This window comes from Pseudopodoces humilis, chromosome 25, assembly GCF_049639895.1.
Source record: "Pseudopodoces humilis isolate 2021_Gansu_Grassland_sample_001 chromosome 25, ASM4963989v1, whole genome shotgun sequence".
Taxonomy (NCBI): Eukaryota; Metazoa; Chordata; class Aves; order Passeriformes; family Paridae; genus Pseudopodoces; species Pseudopodoces humilis.
This window is the reverse complement of record NC_142224.1, coordinates 4,275,351-4,300,659: the sequence shown is the minus strand read 5'-3', so window position 1 is coordinate 4,300,659 and position 25,309 is coordinate 4,275,351. Positions and strand designations below refer to the sequence as shown.

The 25,309-nt window shown below is 50.0% G+C and overlaps 1 protein-coding gene across 3 annotated transcripts in view; it reads left to right on the top strand.

The window, feature by feature from the left end:
- Positions 1–15,400, top strand: part of GRIK4 (glutamate ionotropic receptor kainate type subunit 4) — a 171,013-nt gene extending 155,613 nt beyond the window's left edge. For all 3 annotated transcript variants that reach the window (XM_014257316.2, XM_088066730.1, XM_088066731.1), the window contains 7 exons: positions 5,059–5,168; positions 7,015–7,188; positions 7,495–7,660; positions 9,620–9,845; positions 11,257–11,385; positions 13,873–13,991; positions 14,601–15,400. In XM_014257316.2, the coding sequence (XP_014112791.1) occupies positions 5,059–5,168; positions 7,015–7,188; positions 7,495–7,660; positions 9,620–9,845; positions 11,257–11,385; positions 13,873–13,991; positions 14,601–14,966 (1,290 nt within the window). In that variant the 3' untranslated portion in view covers positions 14,967–15,400. The remainder of the gene's footprint in view (positions 1–5,058; positions 5,169–7,014; positions 7,189–7,494; positions 7,661–9,619; positions 9,846–11,256; positions 11,386–13,872; positions 13,992–14,600) is intronic.
- The last annotated feature ends 9,909 nt before the right edge of the window (positions 15,401–25,309 follow it).

The following is a 25,309-nucleotide window of genomic DNA, read 5'->3' as shown; positions in this document are numbered from 1 at the left end:
GTTGTCCCTGCCCGTGAAAAAAGGGCTGGAACAAGATGATCTTTAAAGTCCCTTCCAACCCAAATCATTCTGTGCATGTCCTGCCTCAGCTTTGCACCACAACCTTCAGCACTTCATTCCCTGGGCAGAATTCCCTGAGCAGGATTCTCATGGAGCAGCATTCCCTGCTCCAGAGGAAAGGCAGAAATGCTGGCACAGGCTTTGCACGGGGTCTGTTGATGGGAAGCATTTGCTGCTGCCTCGGGGAGCTCTGTGGGGTTGTCTGACACTTGTGTTTGGGGTGGCAGCTCCTCAGGGCAGGGAGCAGCTGCTGCCACCAGAGCAGCACAATCCAAACGGAGCAGGATTCATCCCTACAGACTCCACAGGGGTTTGGGGAATATCCCCCTGCTGCCAGCAGGGCTTCAGCTGCTCCGTGGATCCGCTTTGGATCCGAGCAGAGGAGCTGCCCAGCGACATCTCCCAGGTGGGGTCACCCCACAGCCAGCCCCAGTGGCTGCACTGGGGACATGAGGAGTGGTGGAGGGGCAGCCAGGGCTCGTGTCCCCCCCAGGACCAGGGGGATCCCCATGAGGGAGCTCAGAGTCCCCCCTTTCCTCTCCAGCCCTTGGCACCTCTTCCTCCAGACCTTTCCTGCTCAGCTTGAGGAGGGTGCCTGAGAGCTGTGTGGCAATTTAACTTCTCAAACTGGTAAATATTTGTTAAACCAGACAGTTCTGGTTTTCCTTTAAGGATGTGGTTTGCTGAGCAGCCCCACAGTCTTCTTCTCCCCGCCCCAAAAACCACCTCTGCAATGTCAAAAATTGCAGCTGACGTGTGTTAATCATGGTTTGGATGAGATGGAGCCTAATAAATAACCACAAATGAGCCTCTTCCTTGCCCAGGAGTTGTCTCCACTCCCTGGGCTCCTCTGAATGCGATGACATTTTATTTTCATTTCCATGTAGCTCCAGTGGCAAGTGATTTCTCACCCCTTTCTCCTCCCCACGCCACCAACCCAGCCACCACTGAGCCTGTGCCTCTTATCACACATAACCAAATATGGCAGCTTTAACCAGGGCTGTCATTTTTCTCAATTTCACTGCTTGTGATACAATCAAGGCTGGATTTCTGACACGGGAGCTCTAACAGGCTTCCTGACTCGCAGGCTGCCGAGAGAACAGGCTTGGTTGGTTTTATTACATTCTGCCCAGCCAGGAGGATGTGGAGGAGGCAGGAGGAGCCCTGGGCAGCCCCTGGGTTTGGCAGGGGGCTGGAATCAGGTGTCCAGGGTCATTTCTGCACGTAGGGATAAATCGGGATTGTTTGTGTCTTGCACATCTTTGTTCATATCCTGCCTCTGTGGCAGGGAACGGGGGAATAGAGATGATTCTGGCTCCTCAGCCCTGAAAGTCCTTGCCTTCAAAATGAGGAAATGGAGGTTGGGAGAGTGCAAAGCAATAGCTGAGTTCAGGCCAAGTCAGCTCAGGCTTAAGGACTGCTGCAGAGGACACAGAATGGGAAGAGTGGATGGAAAAGCTCCTTTATTCCAGACAGAGGAGGCTTGAGAGGGGCTGAGAGGAGCTGAGGCCCCTCCTGACAGCTCTGCCAGCAAGATTCCCTCCCCACCAGAGCAGAGTGGGAGCTGCTGCTGGCCAAAGGACCGTGGAAAGCATTTGCTGGTCATGAAACGTGGTGACTCCAAATTAGGCTGTTCAGAGCAGCCTGTTCAGGGCTCTTACTGACTCCAGAGGAAGAGGAGGGATCTGGATCTGCCCTGGTTCGGTGCCCTGCAGTTGTTCCAAGCACACATCAACATTTCTGCCTCTGCAGGCTGAGTTTTCTCACTTTCCCTCTGACTTCCAGAGGCAGAAGAGAGTTGTCTGCCCTCCTTTTTTTGGAAAACACTTGTGAGAAATGACATGGATGGGGCTGGCTGGGGTCCCTCCAGACTCTGCGTGTGCAGGGCAGGGAGGCTGAAAACAACAAATCCAGGGCTGTCCTCTCCTTCCCAAATGTCCCTCTTGTCCAAGCTCTTCAGTCACCAGTAACCTCCCAGAAAACTGCTGCTCACTTGCTGAAAAAATGAAGATTTCGAAGAACAACTTAGAAGAAGGGTAAATTAATCTCTCCCACTTCCATCTGAGGATTTGCAGGAGGCCTTCATCAATTATTGGACATTTTGAACATATCTATTCCAGGAAAAATAGCTCTTCCAATTAACAAAGCTCTATTGGGACTGCCTAAAAATATCTGACAGACTCCAGATATTGTCATTCCCATCTTCAAAACAGACAGATAAGAGAGAGTTTGTGCCCTCCTTGGGAACAGAATATCTTTATTCTTACCCACAACTGTGAATGAAAAGAATATGTCCCAGCAGCCTGGAAATGACTGGAGCTGAAAAGAACCAGAACTACTACAACTGTAAAGCCACAGGAGAGATTCATTGCCAAGCTGGAGACTTAAAGCTTCCAACGCAATTTCCTTAATGAGAGTAATCTATTGACAAACTGCCCCAGAAATATAAAGAAGACATCAAGGCCTTAATTGCAGAAAGGAACTTTGTCACGGGAGCATCTCGCAGGGGGAGGCTCAGCCAAGGCTCTGCCAGGGCCTGTGAGTTCCCTGCCAGCTCTGGGATGCCAGGGAGGATCATTCCCTGCCCTGCCTGGAATGATGAGCTCCAGGAGCTCCAGCTTGCTCAGCAGCCTGTGCCATTCACTCCTTGCTGGTTCCCCACAGCCTCATTTCATCCTTGAGTGTGCAAACACCTGGAGGAACAAAGAGTTGTCGAGGCAGCTCAGCTTCTGAGAAGAAGGGAACCAGGGTTTGAGGTGCATCAGGAGAGCCATGAAGGGGAGAGCTCTGGCAGTGCCAGCCTTTGGCAGTGCCAGCCTTTGGTGTGGATCTCTGGATGGGATCAGTGGGAAGGGCAGAGGGAACACCCCGTGGCACCTGCAGCGCTGGGAGGTGCTCTGGCCTCCCTGGATTAGGGAGAGGAGCTCCAGCACGGTGAGCAAAGGGTTCCCCTGGGAATGGGGGTCCCTCGGGATGCTGGGGGTGCAGCTTCCTGCAGTTTCTGTGGCTCTGAAAGCCCCTGGCTTGGAAAAGCAGACCACAGCAGCAACTGACCAAAAAATTGGGAAGGGACACAAAGAATGTGGTGCCTTCCACTGTCTGTACCTCACCTGTTTACAGAGGAGAGACATTGCCTCAAAGAGAGACTCTAGAACTAAACCCATGAGAACCCGAACTTTTAATTGGGAATTGCCTTGAAATTAATCTGAGGACCTGAACTTTTCCTTGGGAATTGACTTAATCTGAGAATGGATGCTGAACCCCTGGTCCTCAACTCATCCATTTGCTAGAAGCCTTAGCAAGCCAGAGTCTCTAAAAATGCTCATCCCAGAATGGTTTGGTTTGGAAGGGACCTCAAAGATCCTTTGGTTCCAACCCTCAACCCCCACCACGCACAGGGACAGTGCAGGTCCCAAAATATTGTCCTGAAGGGTACAGGGACAGGTTGTTGTGTTGTGCTGGGTTTTTAATTCATGCAGGGTTTGCTGGGGAAGGTTCCTGACACGTTTCAGGTTCCCAGATGGTGACTGGAGCTGAGGATTTCACAGGCTCCTGGATATTTTTAGCAGAGGAAGGTTTTTGTGCAACAACTGTTGCCTTTTCTAGCAACAACTCAAATCCCCAGAACTGCTGAGACCTTGTGAAATTCAGGTTTTGCATAACATTCAGTAGTAAAGCAGCGAGGTTTGGATGGAAATGGAATTTAAAACGCTGGTCTAAGTCTGGGGAAGGAAAAAAAAAAGCCTTTGCAAAGCTCTGACTCGTGGGAAACTTCCCAGTTACAGGTGCTTGGGGAAGCTGTGGAGCTGTTTCAGGGATGCCAGGACTGAATCTGTGGTCTGGGACAGAAAATCCAGGGTTCTGTGAGCTATGGGGTCGTGTCCCTTGTCCCTGTGGTAACTTGGATGTGCTTGAGCTGCTCTTTCCTTTCAGAGGAGCTGCATCCACAGAGCTGGTGGTGACAGGAGAAATCCACTTTGAATGGGAGGTGTTTGGCTTTTGAGAAACTTCTCCAAGAAGTTAATCTCCCCCTTTGCACAAATTTTCTGACGTTTGACAGTTTTCTGGTGGTGGCAGTGTCCTTGTGAAAGTTTAAAATGCTCTGGGAGAAAATCAACCTGCTTTTTCTAGCAGTGAAGCCTTATTTTTTTCAGGGAAAGGTGGTTTGCTGAGGGGAAAAAAACCCAAGAAATTCTGACGCATCCTGGAGATAAAAATATCCTGTTCCTTAAGATAAAAGTAATAATTTTATTAGGTTTTCTGTAAAAGAAACATTTAAAGGCCAGAGAGAGAAAAGTTTTGAAAACATCTCTTTTTTTTTTTCCCTTTTGTTTCACAAATATATTTACCACCCTGTGAGCTCAGGTGGAGCCCCCTTTCTCTTTTTTTATCCCCTTGTCTCCCATTTATCCCCCTTCTACTGTTTATCCCTTTTCTCCCATTTATCCCTTTTGCCCCTTTCCCCTCCTTCTGCCATTTATTTCCTTTTTCTTCCATTTATCTCCTTTGCCCCATTTATTTCCTTTTACCCATTTCTCCCCTTTCTCCCATTTATTTTCTTTTCCTCCCATTTATTTATTTTCCTCCCATTTATTTTCTTTTCCTCCCCTTTATTCCTTTTCCTCCCCTTTATTCCTTTTCCTCCCATTTATTTTCTTTTCCTCCCATTTATTTTCTTTTCCTCCCATTTATTTTCTTTTCCTCCCATTTATTTTCTTTTCCTCCCATTTATTTTCTTTTTCTCCCATTTACCCTCTTTGCCCCATTTCTCCCCTTTCTCCCATTTATTTCCTTTTCCTCCCTTTTATTCCTTTTCCTCCCTTTTATTCCTTTTCCTCCCATTTATTTTCTTTTCCTCCCATTTCTGCCCTTCTCCCATTCCCCCTTTCCCTGCTGCTGTTCCCCAGGGCAGGTGCATTCCCTCCTGCCATTCCAGAACTATTCCCACCTTTCCAAACGCAATCAGCTCCACCTCCTCCTTTGCTTTTCCCTCCCCAGGGCCGCAGACCCGGCTACTTCTCCTTCCTGGATCCCTTTTCTCCCGGCGTCTGGCTCTTCATGCTCCTCGCCTACCTGGCCGTCAGCTGTGTCCTGTTCCTGGTGGCTCGGTAATGCGCCTTTCCCTTCCTCGCGGTGCCCCCTAGTGTCCCTCGCAGACCGGGGGGACACGGGGACATCCTCCGCCCCCCGCATCCCCGGGATGGGCTGGCAAGAAGCGTCCCAGCCCTCTGCCAGCTGGGGACTGGGGTTTGTCACCGTGTCCCCGCGCTGGAATGGCCATCGAGCGCTGGTTTGGGATGGGTTTGGTGCCCAGAGAAGGTTTTGCTGTTGAAATGTTCCCTGCAGGTGTTTTTTTACCCTTTGTCCCGAGCAGGGAGGGTGGAGGATGGTAACAAAATCCATTCTGAAGTGTCAACACGAATTCCACGAGTGATGCCTGGCTCCCCTGGCCCTGTGCAACCCAGTTTGTGGAGGAAAGGGAAATTCATGAATATCTTTGAGCAGCTGATGTGCAGAGCCTCGCTTGGCAGCTCTCAGCTCCATTCCCCTATGACTAATTTAAATCACTCTTAAAATACCCTGTTGAGTGCTCGCCTGCAGCCTGGCCCCCATCGAGGCCCAGGGTCTGGGCTCCAGTCTGCTCTCCCTGCCCTCCCAAACCCCTGAGGAGGGGCTGTTCCAGGCAGGGCAGGGCTGTGTCCTGGCACTGTGTGCCAGAGCCTGCTCTGGCCTCAATGGCTCTTTCGGGACCCCTTTAATGCCCAATTCTCATCTCACAAATTGGAGCTGCGCTGTCGCTCGCTCCCTCAGCATGGCTAAAGTTGTCATCCTGACAGGGCTTTAATGGGCTCTTTGAATGCTGTTACAGCCTCAGAAACACAGGTCTGGAGAAACCATTGAATTATGCAGAGCTGCTGCCTCTTTAGCCCCTTCCTCATGTTTTAAATATGATCCTCCAAAAAGGTGCCTTTACCCAGCTGCGCAGTGGAGAGGGAGCTTTGGCTGCTGCTCCCTGCTTTGCTCAGCAGGAAGGAGCTTCTGACCCTGTGAGCTGCAGGCTCTCCCAGAGCTCTGGGGTTTGCTGCCAGTGTTTGATCCACCATGGAAAGTCTGCAGGAAATAACCTCCTGCTCCTCCCTGGCACCACGGTGAGAGAGGAGATGCAGGGATGAAAATAACCCCCTCATCTTGGCTAAATACGATGTGAGCTGGCACAGCCCTGCAGCTGTTTTGGCAATTGCCCCAAAATGACCCTCCCAGGCCCATGCTTTCTTAACTGGAGCAGGATGATGAAGTGCAGCACATGAATTGGCAGACTTTTGTAGCAGCCAGGGAACTGGGGACTGGAAACAACAAGAGAGAGAGAGAGAGGTGCACTCACAGCAGTGACAGGCTGTCAGATGTTTCCCATTCCCACCTCTGTCCTGTCCCTGGAGGATGGGATGCTTTGAAACACCAGCACTCAGCTTCCAGCTCCACCTCAGACTTTCTCAGAGCAACCCTTTGCACCAACACATTTTTTCCTCGATGGTTTAATGCAGTCTGGGCTCACACACTTCGCATTTGAACTTCCCGTCAGCGCTCGTGCTCCGGCAGGGAGCACAGCCAAAGATGTTTGATTCCTAATTCCCATCAAGTCCGTGCACATCTGGAGTTCCTGCTGAGGTGTGAATCTGCACACGGGGCTGCAGGATGCACGCAGAGCTGCCCAGAGCAGAGCCTCTCAAAGTTTTTGCAAATCTTTACAAGAAAGCCTCTGGCTCCTGAGTCTTAGAGCAATCGTTTCACTCAGCTCTGAGCCCTGGGCATCAACTGAGAGCAAAGCATTTCCTCCTCAGAAAACTCTGCCTCCAGGAGAGCTGGAGCTTCACAGCTTCGCTCTCTTTTTTGGTTTTTTTTAAAGTGTCCCATTTCCCAGCACATTCCCTGAGCTCCCCTTTCTTGTCCTTTCAGGCTGACACCGTACGAGTGGTACAGCCCCCACCCCTGCTCCCAAGGCCGATGCAACCTCCTGGTGAACCAGTACTCGCTGGGGAACTCGCTGTGGTTCCCAGTGGGGGGGTTCATGCAGCAGGGCTCCACCATCGCCCCCCAGGCTCTGTCCACGCGCTGCGTCAGCGGAGTCTGGTAAGGAGGGCAGCCCTTCCCTTCAGGAATGTTTCTCTGGGCAGAAGTGGATGTGGAGGAGGGATTTCTTCACGGAAAGGGAGGGATTTCTTCACGGAAAGGGTTGTGGGACATCGGGAGGGGCTGCCCAGGGAGGTGGTGGAGGTGTTCAAGGATGAGTGGGTGTGGCACTCACTTGTCTGGGTGACAAGGTGGGGATCGATGGTTTTGGAGGGATTTTGAGCCTCAGCGATTCTGAGAGGCAAAGGGTGGGGATGGAGAGCACATTTCCTGAGGGAATCCACATCTCCTCTTCCCTCTCCTTAGGTGGGCGTTCACCTTGATCATCATCTCCTCCTACACAGCCAACCTGGCAGCGTTCCTGACCGTCCAGCGGATGGACGTCCCCATCGAGTCCGTGGATGACCTCGCTGACCAGACAACCATTGAGTACGGCACCATCCACGGCGGCTCCAGCATGACCTTCTTCCAAGTAAACCCCATTCTTTGGCTGCCTGGGGGGGCAGGGGGTACACAGGACACCCCTCAATCAGATTGTCCCCTCAGCCCGTGTCACTCCAGTTGCTGGCATGGAGGGGACCTCTGGAGAGATCCCTGCACAGGGTGGCGATGATGGGATGAATGGTGGGAGAGGCATGATGGAGGACACAGAAGGGAATTTGACAAGGAAGTCGAATTTTCATGGGTTTCCACATGGTTTTAGCTTTTATTTGAGAGTTATTCAGGTGGGATAAGCAAAGAAACATTTGCACAGCTCAGGCAGGCTCGCAGAAGTCGAAGTGCTGGAGCCTGTATGAGGTCAGTGGCACTGAAATAAGTCAAGTGTATGCAAAGTTATGTGGGCCATTTAGCCCAATTTCATTTTTATCTTCCCTGCTCTGCTCTGAAGGGAAATAAATGAGTGAATCTTTTTCTGCAGCACTCTGAATGCACAAAGAACTGCTTGAGGATTATTAATTTATTTATTACTTGTTGAAATTCCAAAAGGAGAGAAAGCTTGTTCTCACTCTTTCCCCACACTCTGAGTCTGAACTGAATTTGGAAGGCTGGGAGATCTCTGGAGTCAGCCTGAGCTTTTCAGCCCAACTTGATGCTCTTCAGGGGTATGGAAAAGAGCTACTTTTAAGCCAAACTTTACATCTAAAATGAACTGAGCAGAGCCTGAGTGAGGTGGTTGTATACAAGGGGCTCACTTGAGGAAAGCTTTCAAGTTTAAACCCCTGACTGTGTCTCTGCACTGCCTGGCAGTGAGGAAATCAAAGAGGAAATTAGGAAAAGAGGGTTTTGTCCCATTTGTGGTGCTTTAAGCTGTGTTGGGATCCATTTGCCTCTGGTGTAAGGATGGGGAGGTTAAAGTAGTGATGGATAAACAGCCTCCATCCCCCCTCCCTTCCTGGGTGCACGAAGGAATGTTTGTCCCCTCCTGGGGCACCTTGTCCTGGCAATGCTTCTCCTGACACTGACAAACAGTTTAAGGTCTAAAAATGCAGCAAATTGGGACCAAACTCCCCCAGCTCATCTGTCTCCTGCCCAAGTGGCTGCACCCAGAGGACAGAGCTGGACAGATGAGGGCAGGAACTGGGTCAGCAGCAGATTCCCTGAGGCTCTCCAGCATCGCTCGCTAGCCACAGAGAACCAGCCCTGGACTGTGTGGAAATCCCCGTGTAGAGCAGGGTGTGTTTATATTCAGTCTTTGTGCCAGCAGGTTTCACTCTCTGCTCAGCACAGGCAAGAGACATTAATCATTCCCAGCTTTCTTTTCATTGGACCAAGGTGGTTCAGCCACCAGCAAACTCTGAGCATTTGGGGCTGGCTGAGCTTTAGTTTATTGTAATCAATGACAAAAAACCCCAGTTCTTCCTAGCAAGCACTTTAACTTGCCTCACAGGGAGGGTGAACCAAATCTGGATTATTTTTTGAATAAAATTTGTTGAAAAGAAAGCAGCAATCTCCAGAGAGCTTTTGTGCTGCCCCCAGCCCTCAGTGCCTTCCTCAGGGTGCTGAAGTCTGGCTCTGACACTGAGGAACTGTTGGGACAATGTTTGAGGGATGGTCAGTACAGTGAGAGCTCTACAGGGAGCACCCAGAACTTTCAACCAAGCAGGAGCTATTTCTTCCAGCTTTTTTTTGTGTGTTATTGATACATGGTGACTGAAATCCTGATCATTTTTTTTTCCTAAAATTACCAGACCCCATTGGAATTGGGGCATTTCATGCCCAGCTTTTCCAACAAATTCCCAACACATTTGGGCCTCTTTGAGATAAACAAAGATGAAGCATCAAAATCCTTTCTGAATCTGAAACCTGATTTGATTCCTCTCACCGTTGTGGCCTTTCTGCAGCAGTGCCTGATTTGGGGGGTTTAATTTTCGGGGTCTAATTTACCCCAAATCTCCTCCCTGAGCTGTGGCTGCCTCTTTCCACCCCGCAGAACTCCCGCTACCAGACGTACCAGCGGATGTGGAATTACATGTACTCCAAGCAGCCCAGCGTCTTCGTGAAGAGCACGGAGGAAGGGATCGCGCGTGTGCTGAACTCCAACTACGCCTTCCTGCTGGAGTCCACCATGAACGAGTATTATCGGCAGCGCAATTGCAACCTCACGCAGGTCGGGGGCCTTCTGGACACCAAGGGCTACGGGATTGGCATGCCCGTCGGTAGGCAGTGAAGAACAATTCTAGTCCTTCTCAGCTGTCGGCAGAGGACCGGAGCGTTCCAAAGGCTGCGCCGGCTCTAAAAGCCAACGTTGCATCTCACAGCTCTGCCCAGGGTCCATTTTATTTCTTACCTGTTGCCCGTGCTCAGAGCCAGATGTGAGACCCTGCTCTGGTCCAGAGCCAGATGTGAGACCCTGCTCTGGTCCAGAGCCGTGTGAGACGCGACCGCGGCTCTTTCAATAATTCATGTGAAAGATGTCTCAAAATTGCTGCTTGTTCTCTGCATACCTGCTCTTTGCTGTTTCCTTCCCCAACCAGTGTTTGTGCATCGTTTTGTGCTCCCTGTTTTGATCCCAGAAGTGATGTCAAAGTAATGCTGTGGAAACTCTGGTAGTTTTTAGCAGGAATGTCTTAACAGCTGGTGGTTCTTGAAACTGCCAGAGATTCAGGGACTATCTCAGCTCATCATCAGGTTTAACAAATGCAGGGGTTTTGTCTTTCAAATGGATGAGCTCACAAGAGAACATGACCACTAAATAAGGCTTTAGTCGTTGTTATTCCAAACGATCCGATGATCTTTTGGACAGCCTGGAAACCTTGTCCTGACCTTTAAGCCCTGGCATTTAGCAACACAAAGTTGAGGTGGATTACATAAGGCCCCATCACACAAACAGCCACTCTAGTTCAGCAAACATGGGTAAGCTTGTAAAGTCACAGCAACCTGATCAAAGTGAGTACAAATCCCTTCCTTCAGGGCTAAATTTGTTCTGACATTGTCTTGTTAAACAGTGAAACCGTAGCAGATAAGAGGAGCAGAAAGCTGCTGGCTGGGACAATAGTGCAGAGTTACTGGGAGAAGCGCAGTCTTTCCCATGGCCCTTCCTTGGGATCTCTGGTGGCAGACAAGGATCTCTGGTGGCAGACACTGGGACTGCAGCACAGCTCCATGGCCAGCACAGGACTGAGCTCCTCCAACATGGACATTTTGCTTCCATGATCCTTGGGCTCCTTCCAACTCGGGATTTCTCTTCTGTGACCAGTTTGAGGGAAGGAGCGTTAGAACTAGATTGAATTGGAGGCGGAACGACAAGAGAGGGACCTCCATGGGCTGCAGGAGCAGGATACTGAGCTGCTCATTCGAAAGCCAAGGCTCCCCTTGTCATGGACCTGCTCCAGTGGCCTGTGTGGCTCCTGGTGGCCAGGTCAAGTCACCTTCTGCCAGTGACACTAACCAGGTGACATTCCCAGCAGGGTGGCTGCAGCTTCCCATGGCTTGCATGGACTGACAGCCCCTCCAAGCCACCCAGAGAGGAGCTGTGGTAGCTGGGCTCACTGTGGGGGGGACGAGTGGCGAGAATGATGATGATGGGGAGGAAGGCAGGGCCCTACCACGTCCCTCTCGGCGTTGCAGGCTCCGTGTTCCGCGACGAGTTCGACCTGGCCATCCTCCAGCTGCAGGAGAACAACCGCCTGGAAATCCTGAAGCGCAAGTGGTGGGAAGGAGGGAAGTGCCCCAAAGAGGAGGACCACAGAGCTAAAGGTAAGCCCTGCACTCCCAAGGGACCAGGCACAGAAACATCCTGGCCAGAGGTGCAAGGATGAGCACCCAGCTGCATGTCTGCCAGGTTTTCTGCCTGGGAATCACTTTTTCCCCTTCTCCTGACCTGAGATTCCTTCCTTCACAATTCAAGGAGAAAGCCAAACCGCTCCGCTGTGCCTCACGCTGTGTTTTTTTGCCTGGGGCAGAGATAGCGGGAACAACCAAATGACAAATATTGGAGGCATATGGAGGGTAAATTAGCTTCTAATGAATGTCTGGGAAAATGGATGGCTGAAGGGATCAGACCAAAATCCTGGGTTCCTTGAAGGGAGATGGATCTCCACCACAGGCCCGCTGGTTAATGGCTCCAAGTGAAAGCGTCTTTTAAACAGCCAGGGGAAGGGACACAAGGACTTTATTAGTACATTTGTAAACTGAGGAGCAAATTCTTTTGGGTAATGCTATGCAAATTGCCATAAAAGCCACCACGTTAGGCTGATGTCCCAGCATGAGAGCAGTTGCCAGCTTAACACAGTTGCTGCATTTTTTAGTTTTGGCAGCATCCCTTTCCTCAGCGAGTGTTTTCTGCGAGGCCCCCCAGTTAAAAGCACAGCCTTGTGACCTTTGTGAGAGCAGAGAAGAGAGCCAGGCCAGGTCTGGGGAAGCTCTTTTGGGGTGTTTTCCTTGCAGCAGGTGTGTGTGTGTCTGTGCAGTTCCTGCTGGGACCCCACGGGGCTCAGAGGTGACGCTCACTTTTGGGCAATGCTGCTCTACAGGCAACCCCAGTTATTTATCTCCAGGCTGAAGGTGTAAGACAATCAGATTATTGCTATTAAATGAGTTACTTTTGAAGGTGGAAGGGTTTTTTTCTCCATGGACTGTGCCAAAAGCAACTAAGGTGGAATCTAGGCTGGGGGCTGTTTGGAGATGGCTTTGGGAGGGGGAAGCTGGGCTGTTTCTGGCACTACCCAGCACGATCTGTGACCTTGGGCAGGTTTTGCTGCTGGTTTGTTCCCTCTGCCATGGCTCACTTCCTCAGTTCAGGAGATGAGGAAGGCTGTAGCTGTATGGAGAAAGGAAATATCTGTCAGTGAGCTTGGGAGTCTGAGGTGGCACCCAGACAGAATGAGAGGAGGATGTAGAGAGAGGTACAAACCCTAAATTCACACTTGTGAGCTGCTGGGGGGAGTGGATGACCTTTACCTTTGGGTCTGAATTGTGATTCCGGGCTGTTTTTTCCTGCCTTGCCATTGCTGTGGAAACACCTCTGCAAAGTCTCTGATTTACAGACTCCCTGCATTGTTCTGGGGGTGGTGCCAAAATAATGACAGAGGAGGAGGCAGAAATGTGACCTGCTAAGTTTTAAAACAAAACAGGTCAGCGATTTACAAGGATTTTGGTGAGGTTTTATGTCTGAAAGCCACGCTGAGATCAAGTCAATAAATCATCGATTCTTACGCTTTGATTTAATGCTACAGGAGGGAGAGGAAGATTTTTATAGATGTTCTTGTTGAGTAATGGCCTCACACAGCCAACCCAGGGCAGAGCACATGTTTTTAAGTAATCAGTCCAATCAGGAACTCAAACCAAACACAGGAGAGAGGAACCATACCCCAGGACAGCAAATGCTGAGGTCAGGTCATCTCACGGGCAGGTGGAGGCACGGTTTTGGGGACCAGGGCTGTGGTGGTAAGTGGAGTGATGGCCTCAGCACATGGAAAGCTCAGGGTTTTAAGGATTTTCCTTCAGCTGTGAACTTTCTGGAATGGAGGCTGGGTAGGCATGGTGGTCATCCCATAGGAAGAGAGTTGTCTGAGGGAGGTGGGATGAGTTGTCAATGGAAGGGGCTGTTTCCTCCTCCTGGGCCAGGGGTGCTGGGCAGAGACACCCAACCCACAACCAGGAACCCCTGGGTGACAGGGACCCCATTTGTCACCCTGTAGAGTGACACAGCATCCTGCTCTTGTTCAGAGCCTCTCCCACTGCAGTCCAAGCAGCTGGAACCATTTTCCTGCAGCACTTTGTGATGCAATCAAAGAAGCTTTTCCTGGTGCCAGCTTCCTTTAAAGCCCTTCCCTGTCTCCTTTATCTCTGCTCCTTTAACAACTTTGCTCCTCTTCCTTTTCAAGTTCAAAGCCACTGGAGCTCAGTGAATAATTTGCAGGGATTAATGTGCCCCACTCATCCCACATTTTTTCCCACCTGTTTTCAGTTTGCCCACAAATTGCTTTGTGCTTCCCTCCAACGTTCTGGCTGTTTATCTGTAAAATCATCATTTCTGAGAAGGCATCTTCGATCCTGCAGTTATTGCAAGTCACTCACTTTGGCCATCTGAGTCATGCAGGGAGCTATTAATAGGACACTGCTGGCTCGGTGGTTTTGGTCCCTACAATGCCAACAAAACAGCAAAACCTGGTTCTGTGCAGTGATACTTGACACTTAATGATGTTCCTGCCTCTCCAGAGTGTCTCTCCTGCTTTATTTTAGGCTTGGGAATGGAGAACATTGGCGGAATCTTCGTGGTGCTCATCTGTGGCTTAATCGTAGCAATTTTTATGGCAATGCTGGAATTTTTGTGGAGCCTTCGACATTCTGAACAGTCGGAGGTAGGACCTGGGAGTGTCCTGAGGGGACAGGATGTGTTTATTGCTGTCTGTGGGGTGTCCTAGAGCAAGTCATGGACCCAGGCTGAGGAGCAATCCCAGCCAGGACACATCAAACACAGGAATAGGCTTGGTCCTTTGGGCAGGGTCTGAAATCCACGAGTTTCTTGTGCACTCCTACTCAGAGCGAGGCTGTAGAGATGCTCCAAGGGCTTTCAAAGGGATCAAAGATCTGTACAACATCCAGGTACCTTTCCTGGAGGTGGAATTTCTACTGCAGCAGGTTTGGGTCTTGTGCAGATGAGGAATACAGCGGGGGTCTCTGATGAGAGGCAGAGTTGGGTTAAACCGAGTGTGGATGTCTGAGCATTGATGTTGAAAAGCAGCAGCGCTGAGTCCATAAAAATCCGGTGTCAGAATCACATCATGGAATCTTAAAATCATCATGGCCACATCTTGACCTGGGTTGGAAGGGACCTTAAAGCTCATCCAGTTCCATGGTCAGGAACACCTCCCACTGTCCCAGGTCACTCCAAGCCCTCATCACTCCAGAGCCCCTGAGGGACTCAGAGCTCGCTCAGGTGAGCAGGACAGCTCCGTTCTCCCCTGCAGGTGTCGGTGTGCCAAGAGATGGTGACGGAGCTGCGCAACATCATCCTGTGCAAGGACAGTTTCCACCCCCGTCGGAGGCGAGGGGGGGTGGTACGGACTCGCCCCGCTCTGCCTGAGGAGCGCCGAGCCCGCAGCACAACCACGCTCAGCAACGGCAAGCTGTGCAGCGGGGGCGAGCCAGACCCCCTGGCACAAAGACTGGCACAAGAGGCAGCCCTGGTCGCCCGGGGCTGCACCCACATCCGCGTGTGCCCCGAGTGCCGCCGCTTCCAGGGGCTCCGGGCGCGGCCGGCCGCGGGGTCACCGGCGCGGAGCGAGGAGAGCCTGGAGTGGGACAAGGCCACCAACAGCAGCGGGCCCGAGTAACGCCAGGCCCGGGGCGGCGGGGTGGGACGAGAGGGTCCTGTTCCATTTTACAGAACACGGACTTGTACAATGTCAACTCGTTTTTAAATCAATAGCGGTTACCCGGCTTCTCCAGTGCAAGGCGGATCTTGGGGCGGACGCAAAGGCGGAGGGCTGGCTGCGGTTTGGGTGCCCGCTGCAGCCTGCCGGGGCAGCAGGGAGGTCCTGGTGGCTGTCCAGAGCTTGTCTCTGGGAAGGAGGGATGTGGTGGGTGGCTGGTGTAGCAGATATCGCCCACCCAAGGGCAGGAGGGGTTCTTGGGACTTCTCCCCCTCCACGGTCAGGAGAAAGGACACTGGCACTGCCTCTCCATCACTTACTGGGGGATGTTCTCCGAGGGCAGCGGGTGGGACTTCTTATTTGCCGTGGCTAAGGGAAGGCAGGAGTCTTTATTTTGGGGTTTTTTGTTGGTTTTTTTTTTTTGTTTAATTTGGGTATGTCAGGACCCAGTCTCCAAGGCATCAGGTGCTGAACTCTTCTTCCTTTCCAGAGGGTGGCACGGGGGTTGAAGGGGGAAGGGGAGGATGGGATGGGACACGCTCCCTGTGAGAAGCAGCATTTGCAGGAAGTGCATCTGAGGAGTTGTTAAAGTTACATATATAGAGAAATATATCTATACATAGATATATATATACATATATACTAAAACGCCAAAAAACAGCCAACGAACACAATGAACTCAAAGAGGCCTTGAAACGCCTGGAATTTCAGGGGTTCTGTGTCTTTTGTTACTTCTGGGGTTATCTTTTGGGTTGTTGGTTTTTTTCCTTTTCCTTTCTGTTCTTGGGATGGGGTGGGGGGAGCCCTGGGGGCGGCTGCCCATCCCCACCAGGCGAGGGAGGAGGTGTTGGGACCCCCAAGATGTCCCTGGCTGTGCTCTGCACACTCCTGAAGTGACTCTGAGCTCTGCCCCAGGCTCACGAGTTCCCCAAATCCGTGACCCCGAGGAACACCCTCAACTTCCAGGGTGATTTCCAGCCACACAGCATTTGATAAAATCATTAGCCCGGGATCTCGTGTAAGGAAAATAGTGACTTCCCTAGAAACAGCAGCAGCTCACCCTCTGCTTGGTACAGATGTGGGGTTTACACTGGCAAATTTAATTTTCTGATTGAAAAAACAAATTCTATGCAATTTCTGGTCGTTAAAGGAAAGAGATGACAATGGAGAGGGGCAGGGGAGATAAAGCCTTGAGTGAAGGTACATCCTGTCCTTGAATTGTTTTCTTTTCTTTTTGTCTTGAATGTATGGAAATAAAAAATGTCCTTGTATAATCATGTTTTTTTTTTTTTTTTTTTTTCTTTTTTTTTCTCTTCCCTATTCAGTCAGGAGAGTTGTGAGACAGTTTGAGGCCTGTCTGCTCAGGGAGAAACCCAGCAACTTGACAGGCAAGAGGTGCTTTGGCTGTTGCAGGTCTCTGCTGTCCGAGAGTGTCCACACCCCTGGTGTTGCTGTTACCTGTAGCTGAATGGAAAACAGGAGTTAAAAAAGCAAAGGTCATTTTAAAAAAACAAAAAACAACCAAATACCTGGTGATGAGGGAGGAGAGAACTCAGAACTGACAGCAGGGCGAGCAGGGGTGCAGCTCCATCCTTCCCATGGGTGGTTGGAGCCCAGCTGTGAATCCAGGATGAGTCCAGCAGATGTTTCTGAGGAGGATACACAGGGAATGGGGTGTGATCCAAGGTGATGGGTACAGCAGGGTCGTTCTGTTGCTCCCAGCAGGGTGTGAAGGGAAGCTCTGCCTCCCAGTGAATGTAAAACAGGCAGCAGGGAGGGGATTTAGAACTTGTTTTTTCGGATGTCGTGTGAGATGCTCACAGAGATCCTTCCTGGTTTCACATCTCTAAATCCACAGGATGTTCCCCTCTCCCTGACATAAACTGAGCAGTGAGATAAGGCCAGGCTCCCCCAGTGGTTGGAGAGGCAGATCCTCAGCTGAGGTAAGTCAGTAAAACTCCATCCAGCTCTGCAAGGAGCCAGGCTGGGCTTTCACAGCACTGACAGCAGCACTAGAGACATCTGAGAGTGCCTGTGTTGTGCTTAAAGGCCAACATGTTTCTACGAGCCGCAGAATATATTCATCAAAAGGAAGCTGCTTTTTAAAATTTATTTACAGATTAGCAGAAGAAAAGGCTCCATGAATCATTTATCAGACCTGATGTTTTTTTCACTGCTTCCCTGCATTGAATAAAGAGAAATCTTGACAGAGCCAGACATTATTCTGCACCTCCAAAGATCTTGCAGTCATCTGCTCAGACAGAGGATGTCAGTGAAAAAAATGATGAGAAACCACCTGGTTTCTGAGTGTCTTTGCTTTTTATCTCTCCTGTTAGCTTGCTCCACCCACATGGTGTTTTATATCTGGGTCTGTATTTTAAGGAGATTTGTTTCATGTCCCTCTTGCCCTCCTCTCTATTTAATGTTGTTTTTTTCCTTTTTTTTAATAGTCAGAGGTTTTGCACTCAGAGCAGAAATGGACAAGGAGGATAAAAGCTGATGTCATTGAGATGCCTTTTCTAATGTGCCTCTGCCCTGTATTTTCTGCTCCCTGCTAAATCCTTCCAGGTCCCACCCTGGAGGGAGCAGGCAGCATTATGCATGTGCTGGGCTTGTGCTCACACACATCTGCGTGCCCAGATGGGTTTACATCTCACATATTCCCTCTCTCCCCAGTTTTTTTTTCCCCTTTCCTCTCATCTTTGAAGCCATTGTGGCTGGCTCTCTCAGCCAGCCCCAATGCTAATGCAGTTCAAGATCTGGAGTAGTTTGCCTTGCAAAAGGCACTTTCCCAGTATTGCTGTCTCCTGATAAACCCCGGGTAATTCTAGTAAGATATCTCAGTAAATTCCACCGGGAGCCAAAGATTAGATCAATTAAAATGTAATACTTTGCTTTATCCCCTCTAACCAGTGTGTTTGAGCCTCCTGCTGCCCTCTGTTTCGGGCTCACATCTCTTCCTGCCCTGACAGCCAATTCTCTAGCCCTGGCTCAGTCGACAGCAGCCTGGCAGCTTCCTAACTAAAAGGCCTGGAATCTCTTCTCGTGGGCTAAAACATGTTTGTGTTGTTTTTTCCAGGCAGTTCCATTTTCACCTAATGATAAAAAGCTGTTTTCTCCCTGGAGGTTGCATGGGTGAAGGTATTAACGAGGCCTGGACTAACCTGGGGGCATTTCCTGAGCTGAGCCATGTACCTGAAACAGAAAAGGGTTGTTCTGTGAGCACAAAACCTTAGGAAGAGAGATGCTGAGCTATAAATTATAGAACAGACACTAAGCCCTCAGTGGTCCTGAGGCAGGAATATTTTTAACCATTCCACAGCTACAGAAATCTTCCCTGCTTCTGCCCTTCTCCTTGAACCCCAAGTGCTTCACCAGGTAAGTGACCCAAAAGGTGGAGAAAGATCCACAGGGAGCAGCTTTTTTGGCAGAGATTTGGAGTTACAGAAGGGGTGTGAATCCCTGGAGCTGTGGGCACAGGGAAACTGGGATAGACACAGGAGTGTGGGTAACTGGTTTGGATGGTTCCTGGGTGATGGCTCTGAATGGCAGGAAAAAAGGTAAAAAGAAGAGAACTGTGGGTGAGAACTGTTCAGTGGAGGCTGGCTGGTTCCTAAGGAGGTTTCTAAGTTTCTGTAAGAGCCAATAAGCAAAGGTGGACTGGTTTGGGGTGAAGCTGTCACAAGCTGGCTGTGAAAAGCCCAGTATGAGTGATCAGAGCCCCTGCAACACTTTAGTTTCATTAAGCTCTGTAGTTAATTACCTACAGGATGGGTGTTTCTCTCTTCTGCTCCACTTGTTCATCCAGTGAAGGTGATGGAATTTCTTGCACTGACTGGCTAGAGGGGGAAAGCAGCAGTGGCCATCAGGAGGAGTGAGGGCAAGGGAAATAGCCCCAGTGTGGGGAATCAGGCAGCAGGAACTGCAAACTGCCACCAGAAATGGTAAAAAGTAAGTCTGGGCTCACATGTGACACTTGCAAGTCTGCTGAGGATCTAGGAGTGAGGGAACATCAGATTTGCCTGGAGTGAGGGGCTGAACACAGCTCAAGGAAGAGCTCAGCAAGCCCAAACGCCTGCAGAAGAGAGCATAAAGCACCCACAGTTCCGGAAACCCCATTAGGGTCTGATGGCCACTAACTGATTGAAAAGACAGAGCTGAACTCTTCTGGGCACAAAGTGGCTCTCATGAATTCGGTATTAAATTGGCTCCCCTGGAACCCAACACCACACTGGGAAAATCAGCCCTGTATCAGGACAATGGGCAGGTTTATCCATCCTTCAGGGGTGGTTTTCTCCCCTCCAAGGGGGGAACCTGCTGTGTTGCAGGTGAGTTATGAGCCTGGTTGGTGGCAGGGCTGCAGCATTTCATCCCAGGGAGGATTCCAGCCCGAGGGTGAGGATCTGCAGCTGCCCTGGCCAGGGGGGGACGTGTGGCACCGCATCAGCAGCACAAAGGGCCACACAGCAGCGGCTCCCCGAGAGCCCTGCCGGGGCCAGAGCAGCATGAAAATGAAGGGAGCTTAATTAACAAAGGCTTTCTCCTCTGCTGTGTTGAGGTCTGCAGTTATCAGCGGAGCTGGCAGTTCTCAAAGACTGAAATGACAGTAGTTGGCTGTAAAAGAGATAACTGTCAGATTAGCTGGGACATATCTCCGCCGAGGTTTTCTATATCATACCTATCTTGAAGCATCTCCATGTATCAAAGGGACTAGTTGGCCATTTGCCTCTCCAAAGTACCCTTTCCACTGTGATAAATAAGGCTCTGTTACAGGGGAAAGGCCTAACATTTCTTGTGCCTTGACTCAAGCTGGTTCAGAGCAGCGTTTTTCGGGCTTTGATCAATATGTGGAGACGAATCCTCGCTGTTGTTTTCAGTGTTTGATGTATTAAGTTTAGGGTACAAGGGACAGAAAATGTCTCTTGGGGTGTAAAGGCAGGGGAAAATTACATTCCTGGCAGGTTCTTCACAGGGTGAGTGGGATTTTCACTGACATTGGTGAGGAAAAGGCAGTTTTGGTACGTGTTTTTTCAAAGCTCTTCCCTGTACCGCTGAATCCCAGTTGGTTTTGGTTGGAGGATACCTTAAAGGACCTTGTTCCATCCCCTTTCCATGGGCAGGGATGCTCTCCCTTCCAAGCACCTGTCCCTTTGTTGTTCATCCCCAAATACTCGCCCTCATGTTGTTCAGCCCCAGAAAAAAAGCTCTCAGCCTGGCTTTTGCCTGAACTCCCAGGGAACGTTCCTGAACGGAGTCCTCTGCCTTCCCAGCTCTTGCTGAGCTGAAATTTAAAGCAATTTCCTTTCAAAGCCAGAAATGAACACAAATGAGGGGAAAGAACCAGGGGAGGAAAAGAAGAAAGACCTTTTTATTCCCAGACGAGCGCTGAGATGTCTAAGCTGCAAGCCTCAAACTGATTGTTCTTCCAGAGTCTACAGCAAATGCTCCTGAGTGTTCCTGAGCACAGCCAGGGAGGATGCTCTGATTTCTGCTGGCTGAGCCAAACTGGAACAAGGAGGTGAACACACAGCCCCTGGTTTTACTGAACAACTGCTCAGCCACAGCATCCTGAGCCCTCAGCTGAAATGAAGGTCATGACATGGTAGGGAGCCAGACAGGAGCAGAAAGCCACCAAATGTCCGTGCTCTGAGGTTCTGGGAGCCAGATTGTTCTCCTCTGTGAGGAAAGTTTGTCTGCTGGCCATTTCTAATGGCCCTGGCACACCGTGATTGGGTCAAATGGATGGATATTTCTGTTTGGAGCTAGGCCTTGAGTGGAAAACTGGAGTTTTGTCGGGGAATGTCTTTGAGGAAGAAAGTCTGCTGTTTTAGAAGATGTCATTTTTTACTCTGACCAACCTATTTCATTCTAATTCCTCCATGTGAACACTGTATTTCAAGGAGATGTATTTTGGAGTGAAACCCCACTGCTTTTAGGTTTGTTTTGGACAAGATCATGTCCAAGAGGAGCTGCCAGAAAACAGCAGCAAGGAGGACAATGCTGGGTGGCAAAAATTCTACCGACCACAGCAGGGACAAGAGAAGCTGCTGTCACAGCACCCCGTGCTCTGTGCTTTGCTCAGGGCTATTTCTGGGTTATTTTCTGCTGTGTCCCAGCAGTGAAGACAGAAGCAGAGCTCTGTCTCCACCAGTTTTTTGGTCCATGACAGACTGGGCTGAGTCTGCATCCCTTTCCTGCTTGGACTTTCTTGCCAGTGAGATGAGGATGAAGCCTTGCCAGGCAGAGGAAGGATGGGGCAGGGCTGGACGCCACAAACGTTCACTCTTGATGCACCAGCAGTGCTTGTTGGGGCTTTGGAAATGTCACTTTTGCCACCACTCTGGAAAATGTCACTTTGGGGCTTTGGAAATGTCACTTTTGCCACCACTCTGGAAAATGGAGGTGACCTGAGTATTTCCCAATCTCACCCTCTTTGTTAAATACCCTGTCAGAGAATAGAAATGGAGGGAAATCTTTGGATGAATGTGTAGGACTGGCAAGGTTTAATCTGTTCCTGTTTGCAGAGGACTCTAAGAGCGGGTGGAGATTTGCCAAGTGTTTGCCAACATTAATGGTTAATTATTATGAATTCTGGCAGCCCACAGACGCAGCCAGCATCGTTCTCCAAGTGGGATCCAGACCTGCAATGGAGTTGTTACACACAGAAGATGGGAAGAGACAGCTTCTAGCTCTGTTCTGTCCTGTTCTTCCAGCCAAAGCCACATTCCAAAATCAGACAGCAGTGGCACCTCTCTGTCTCATCGGAGCTACAAATCCAGGACATTTGGCAGAGGGAGGCTCAGCCTTTTCCATGTCTGGGCTCATTTTTGTCTGCTGATGCCCTTTTTGTCTGAGTGAACAGGATGGAAATTGTGGTCCGAGATGAGATGTGTCTGGATCAGGTGGGTGCCACACCAGGGGCGCATCCAGAGCTGGCTGGAGAAGGGCTCTGAGCATGATCCGTGCCCAGGCTGGGTCAGCAAGCGCCTGGCTGTGCTGTGGCACTTCCAAAAGTGAGGATGCCATGCTGAGGGATCACAGGAGAGGACAGAGCTGGCAGATCAGATCACATGTGAGTTTGGGGTTCTCCCAAGCACAGCAGAGCAGCTGCATCCTGCACTGAGTGCCCAGCAGGGTCCCCAGGGTGATGGAGAGGGTGACAGCAGCCAGCTGAGCGAGTGTGGCCCCAAGTGGGGGAGATTTGATTTGCCAGACTTCATTTGCAGCAGTGCCATCACAGCAGCACCTGAGAAAAGCTGCCTTCATCTAACAGTAGCCATCCAGAAAATGAAATCAGCTGCATAAAAGGCTCGAGGTCCATTTGGTCCTCTGAGCACGCCTAGCAATTGCCAAATTATGAGAATGCAATAGATCTTGAGACTCCACCGGCGCTGATTTATTTCTGATTTCTCCGTTTGAACGCGCAGCCTCAATTTCCAAAGCTGAAAGCTGAGCCCTCCCCGTCTTTGGGCCACTGATAATATTTGAGAATTATGGCCACGGAGAAATGTTTGCTCTAAAAGGTAACTTCAAGGTGCATTAGTCTCAGATAATTGACAGAGACTGAAGAAGTGATTTGGGAAGCGTTTATGCGGAACCAAAGATCCCAGTGAACAGTTACCTTAAATTAATGGTGTAGCGAGGAGCAGCTTGGACTTGATCAGCTGGCACTGGTGCTAAATGAAGTCAGGCTCTAAAGTTATTAGCAAAATATCTATGAAACAGCTCTGCTGTAGATTTATGAGCTTGCTTGAGTCTTTAGGGGCCAAATCTGCAGTGTGCTCAGCGTTCCTTGCCTTGGGTGGGAGCAGGGAATGCTCAGCATCCGTCAGGATTGGGCTCTCCTGGAGCTCAGGTCAGGCTAGCAGGGCTCACACCTTTAACTCCCTTCTTAATCCCCAGCTGGAATGAAAGGTCTTCTCTCCACACTTAGTAAATCTCCAATTTTATTTCTCATTATTAAATCATGGAATTGGTCATAAATGTTTAAATTAAGTGAAAGGAAAAGAGATTTGTGAGAAAATTGAAGCCTCTTTGAGGAATTGAAGAATAATCTCCAAGGATGAAGGAAGTTGCATTTGCCAGACCCAAAAGTGAAAGGATCAAAAAGCTACAGAAAAGAAATAGCAAATTGCATGGTTTAAATCCTCTCCCCCACCCTCCCCCTAAAACCTCTGCTGTTTTTAATATAGGGAGAAGTATTCTGATAAGCAGCACAGGCTAAAAGATGCTCCTTTCCCCTGCTGCTGCCATTATCTCTGTGTGAGACCCAGGGAAGTTCGGGGACCTCGGTGTCCCCGTGTCCCCAATTGTGACAGTGACACTCCTGCTCTGTGTGCAGCGAGACCTTCTGAACATTATTAGTGTGAGCTGGGAATTAATTGGGTTTAGATGCCTCACTCTGGCTGGAATAAAGCCTGGTGGTTTTGTTGGTTTTTTTTTTTCATTAGCACAGTGAGTAATTATCTGATTTTTCACAGAAAGGGTTTGAGTCTCCATCTCAGGTAATTTTTCAGGAGTACATGGGAGGGTTTTTTTGCTCCTCAGACCAAATGCCAGTGAAATTAGGGATGTTTGTGGCTTTTGTTCTGGATGTGATTCTCTTGTGGCCTCTGTGCAATTCCAGACCCCCATAAGTGCCCCCAGTGACAATCATGGGTGACATTGATTTGTGGTGCATTAGAAACACGAGTAATGAGGGAAGGCTTGGGACAGGATTATTTTCAGATATTGAGGATATTTTGTTTGCTGAGTTTAATCAGGTCCAGCTCTAAAAATATGAAAATAACTCAGATTTGGTGTCTCTGTCACCTCACACGGACGTGTCAGGGGGGTGAGTGTGGGTGTGAGGTGTCACTGTGGTACCCCCCGCACAGCCAGGCAGAAGGAAGGATGTGCTGATCCCAGTTCTCCCAGTTCCCATGGCCTGTTTAACCCTGGGGAAGCGGCTGTGGGAAAGAGAGGAGCCTGCCAGGGAGGGGCCAGGGCTGGTAAAAGCTTGGGCAAGAGGATACTTGTGTGCCAGGGAGGAGGAGATGGAGACCCATCAAACTGGAACAATGAGACAGCCAACGTGATAAGCACTCAGGATCTGGGTTAGCTTGGGCTGAATTCAAACTGGTCCCTGGAGGAGGAAGATTATATTGTGTTAACAATTCCCTGACCTGTCCAGGCTCCGTGGAAATGGGCTCTAAAGTCAGCCAGGGCTACAGCGGCCACTTTCTCACACTTGCAGCACTGACCCAGTGGAGGTTAACACAGACATCTGCTCTATCCAGTCCATCTGTAATTATAGAAAGCAGCCCCTGAAATGTGTTTCGAATCAAACTGTGGTGCCAGTTACCAGCTAAAGTATGCTCCTTCTGCCTTCTAGCAACTGAATAGCACAGGTGAGCTGTGCAAAAAAAACCCTGAGGATTGTTAGGGAAAGAGTGTGGCCTCTGAATGCAATGGAATTCTTTATCTTGCTGAAACAGATCCGAGAAGCAGAGGGGGAAGGAAAACCAAGTGCAGACAAAGCTCTCTCCGAAATGTATTGAAAGGACCAAATGAGCCGTTCAGAGCAAGGGGAGAGGAGGTTTTTTAGGGAGCGTTAGCAAGGAAATGTTCAGCTGTGCTGGCCTGCCCATGAACCAAATAAACCCAGTGTTGTGTCAACAGGGTAAAAAGGAAGGACACCCAAGTGGTTTTCTCTCTGTTGAAAGGCAAACATGAAATGTATTTCAGTTTGGCTGCTGCTGTGCTGGGGGGAGACTGGGGGTGGCAGGGTGACACACAGCAGGATGGTGATGGAGAGGATCTGTGTGATGTGACACCTCCAAAGCCCTGAGCCCTTTCACACGGGTAAATCGCCACAGCAAGGCTGTCATAACCCTGGCATCAGGCAAGGTTTTCTCCACCACGGTCCTGAAGAAAATGCCCTGTGCTTTGTTTAAAAATCTGCTGTGAAGCCAGCCGGAGCAGAAGCAGGGAATGGCAGACAGTGAGCTGCGTTTTAGTTGTGGTAATAGGTTTGGGCACCTTGATTAGCTCATTAGATTCTATGACTAAGCCTATTACAGCTTTTAAGTTTGCATCTGGAGTTAATGTGATGTGCTGATGGCTCTGGCAATGGTCTCACTTTGCTTCTTGGGAGGGAGATTTTCTGCTGAGAAATCCTCGGTGCCCAGGCTTAGCCCTGGGGATCTCAGGATTGCCTCATGCATGAGTTGTGTGGGTGCAAACCTAGGATGTCTGTCCAAAGTGAGGCAGGGAATTCCTGGCAGAGGAGGAGTTAACCCCTGGGCTGTTGTCCTGGGTAGCAC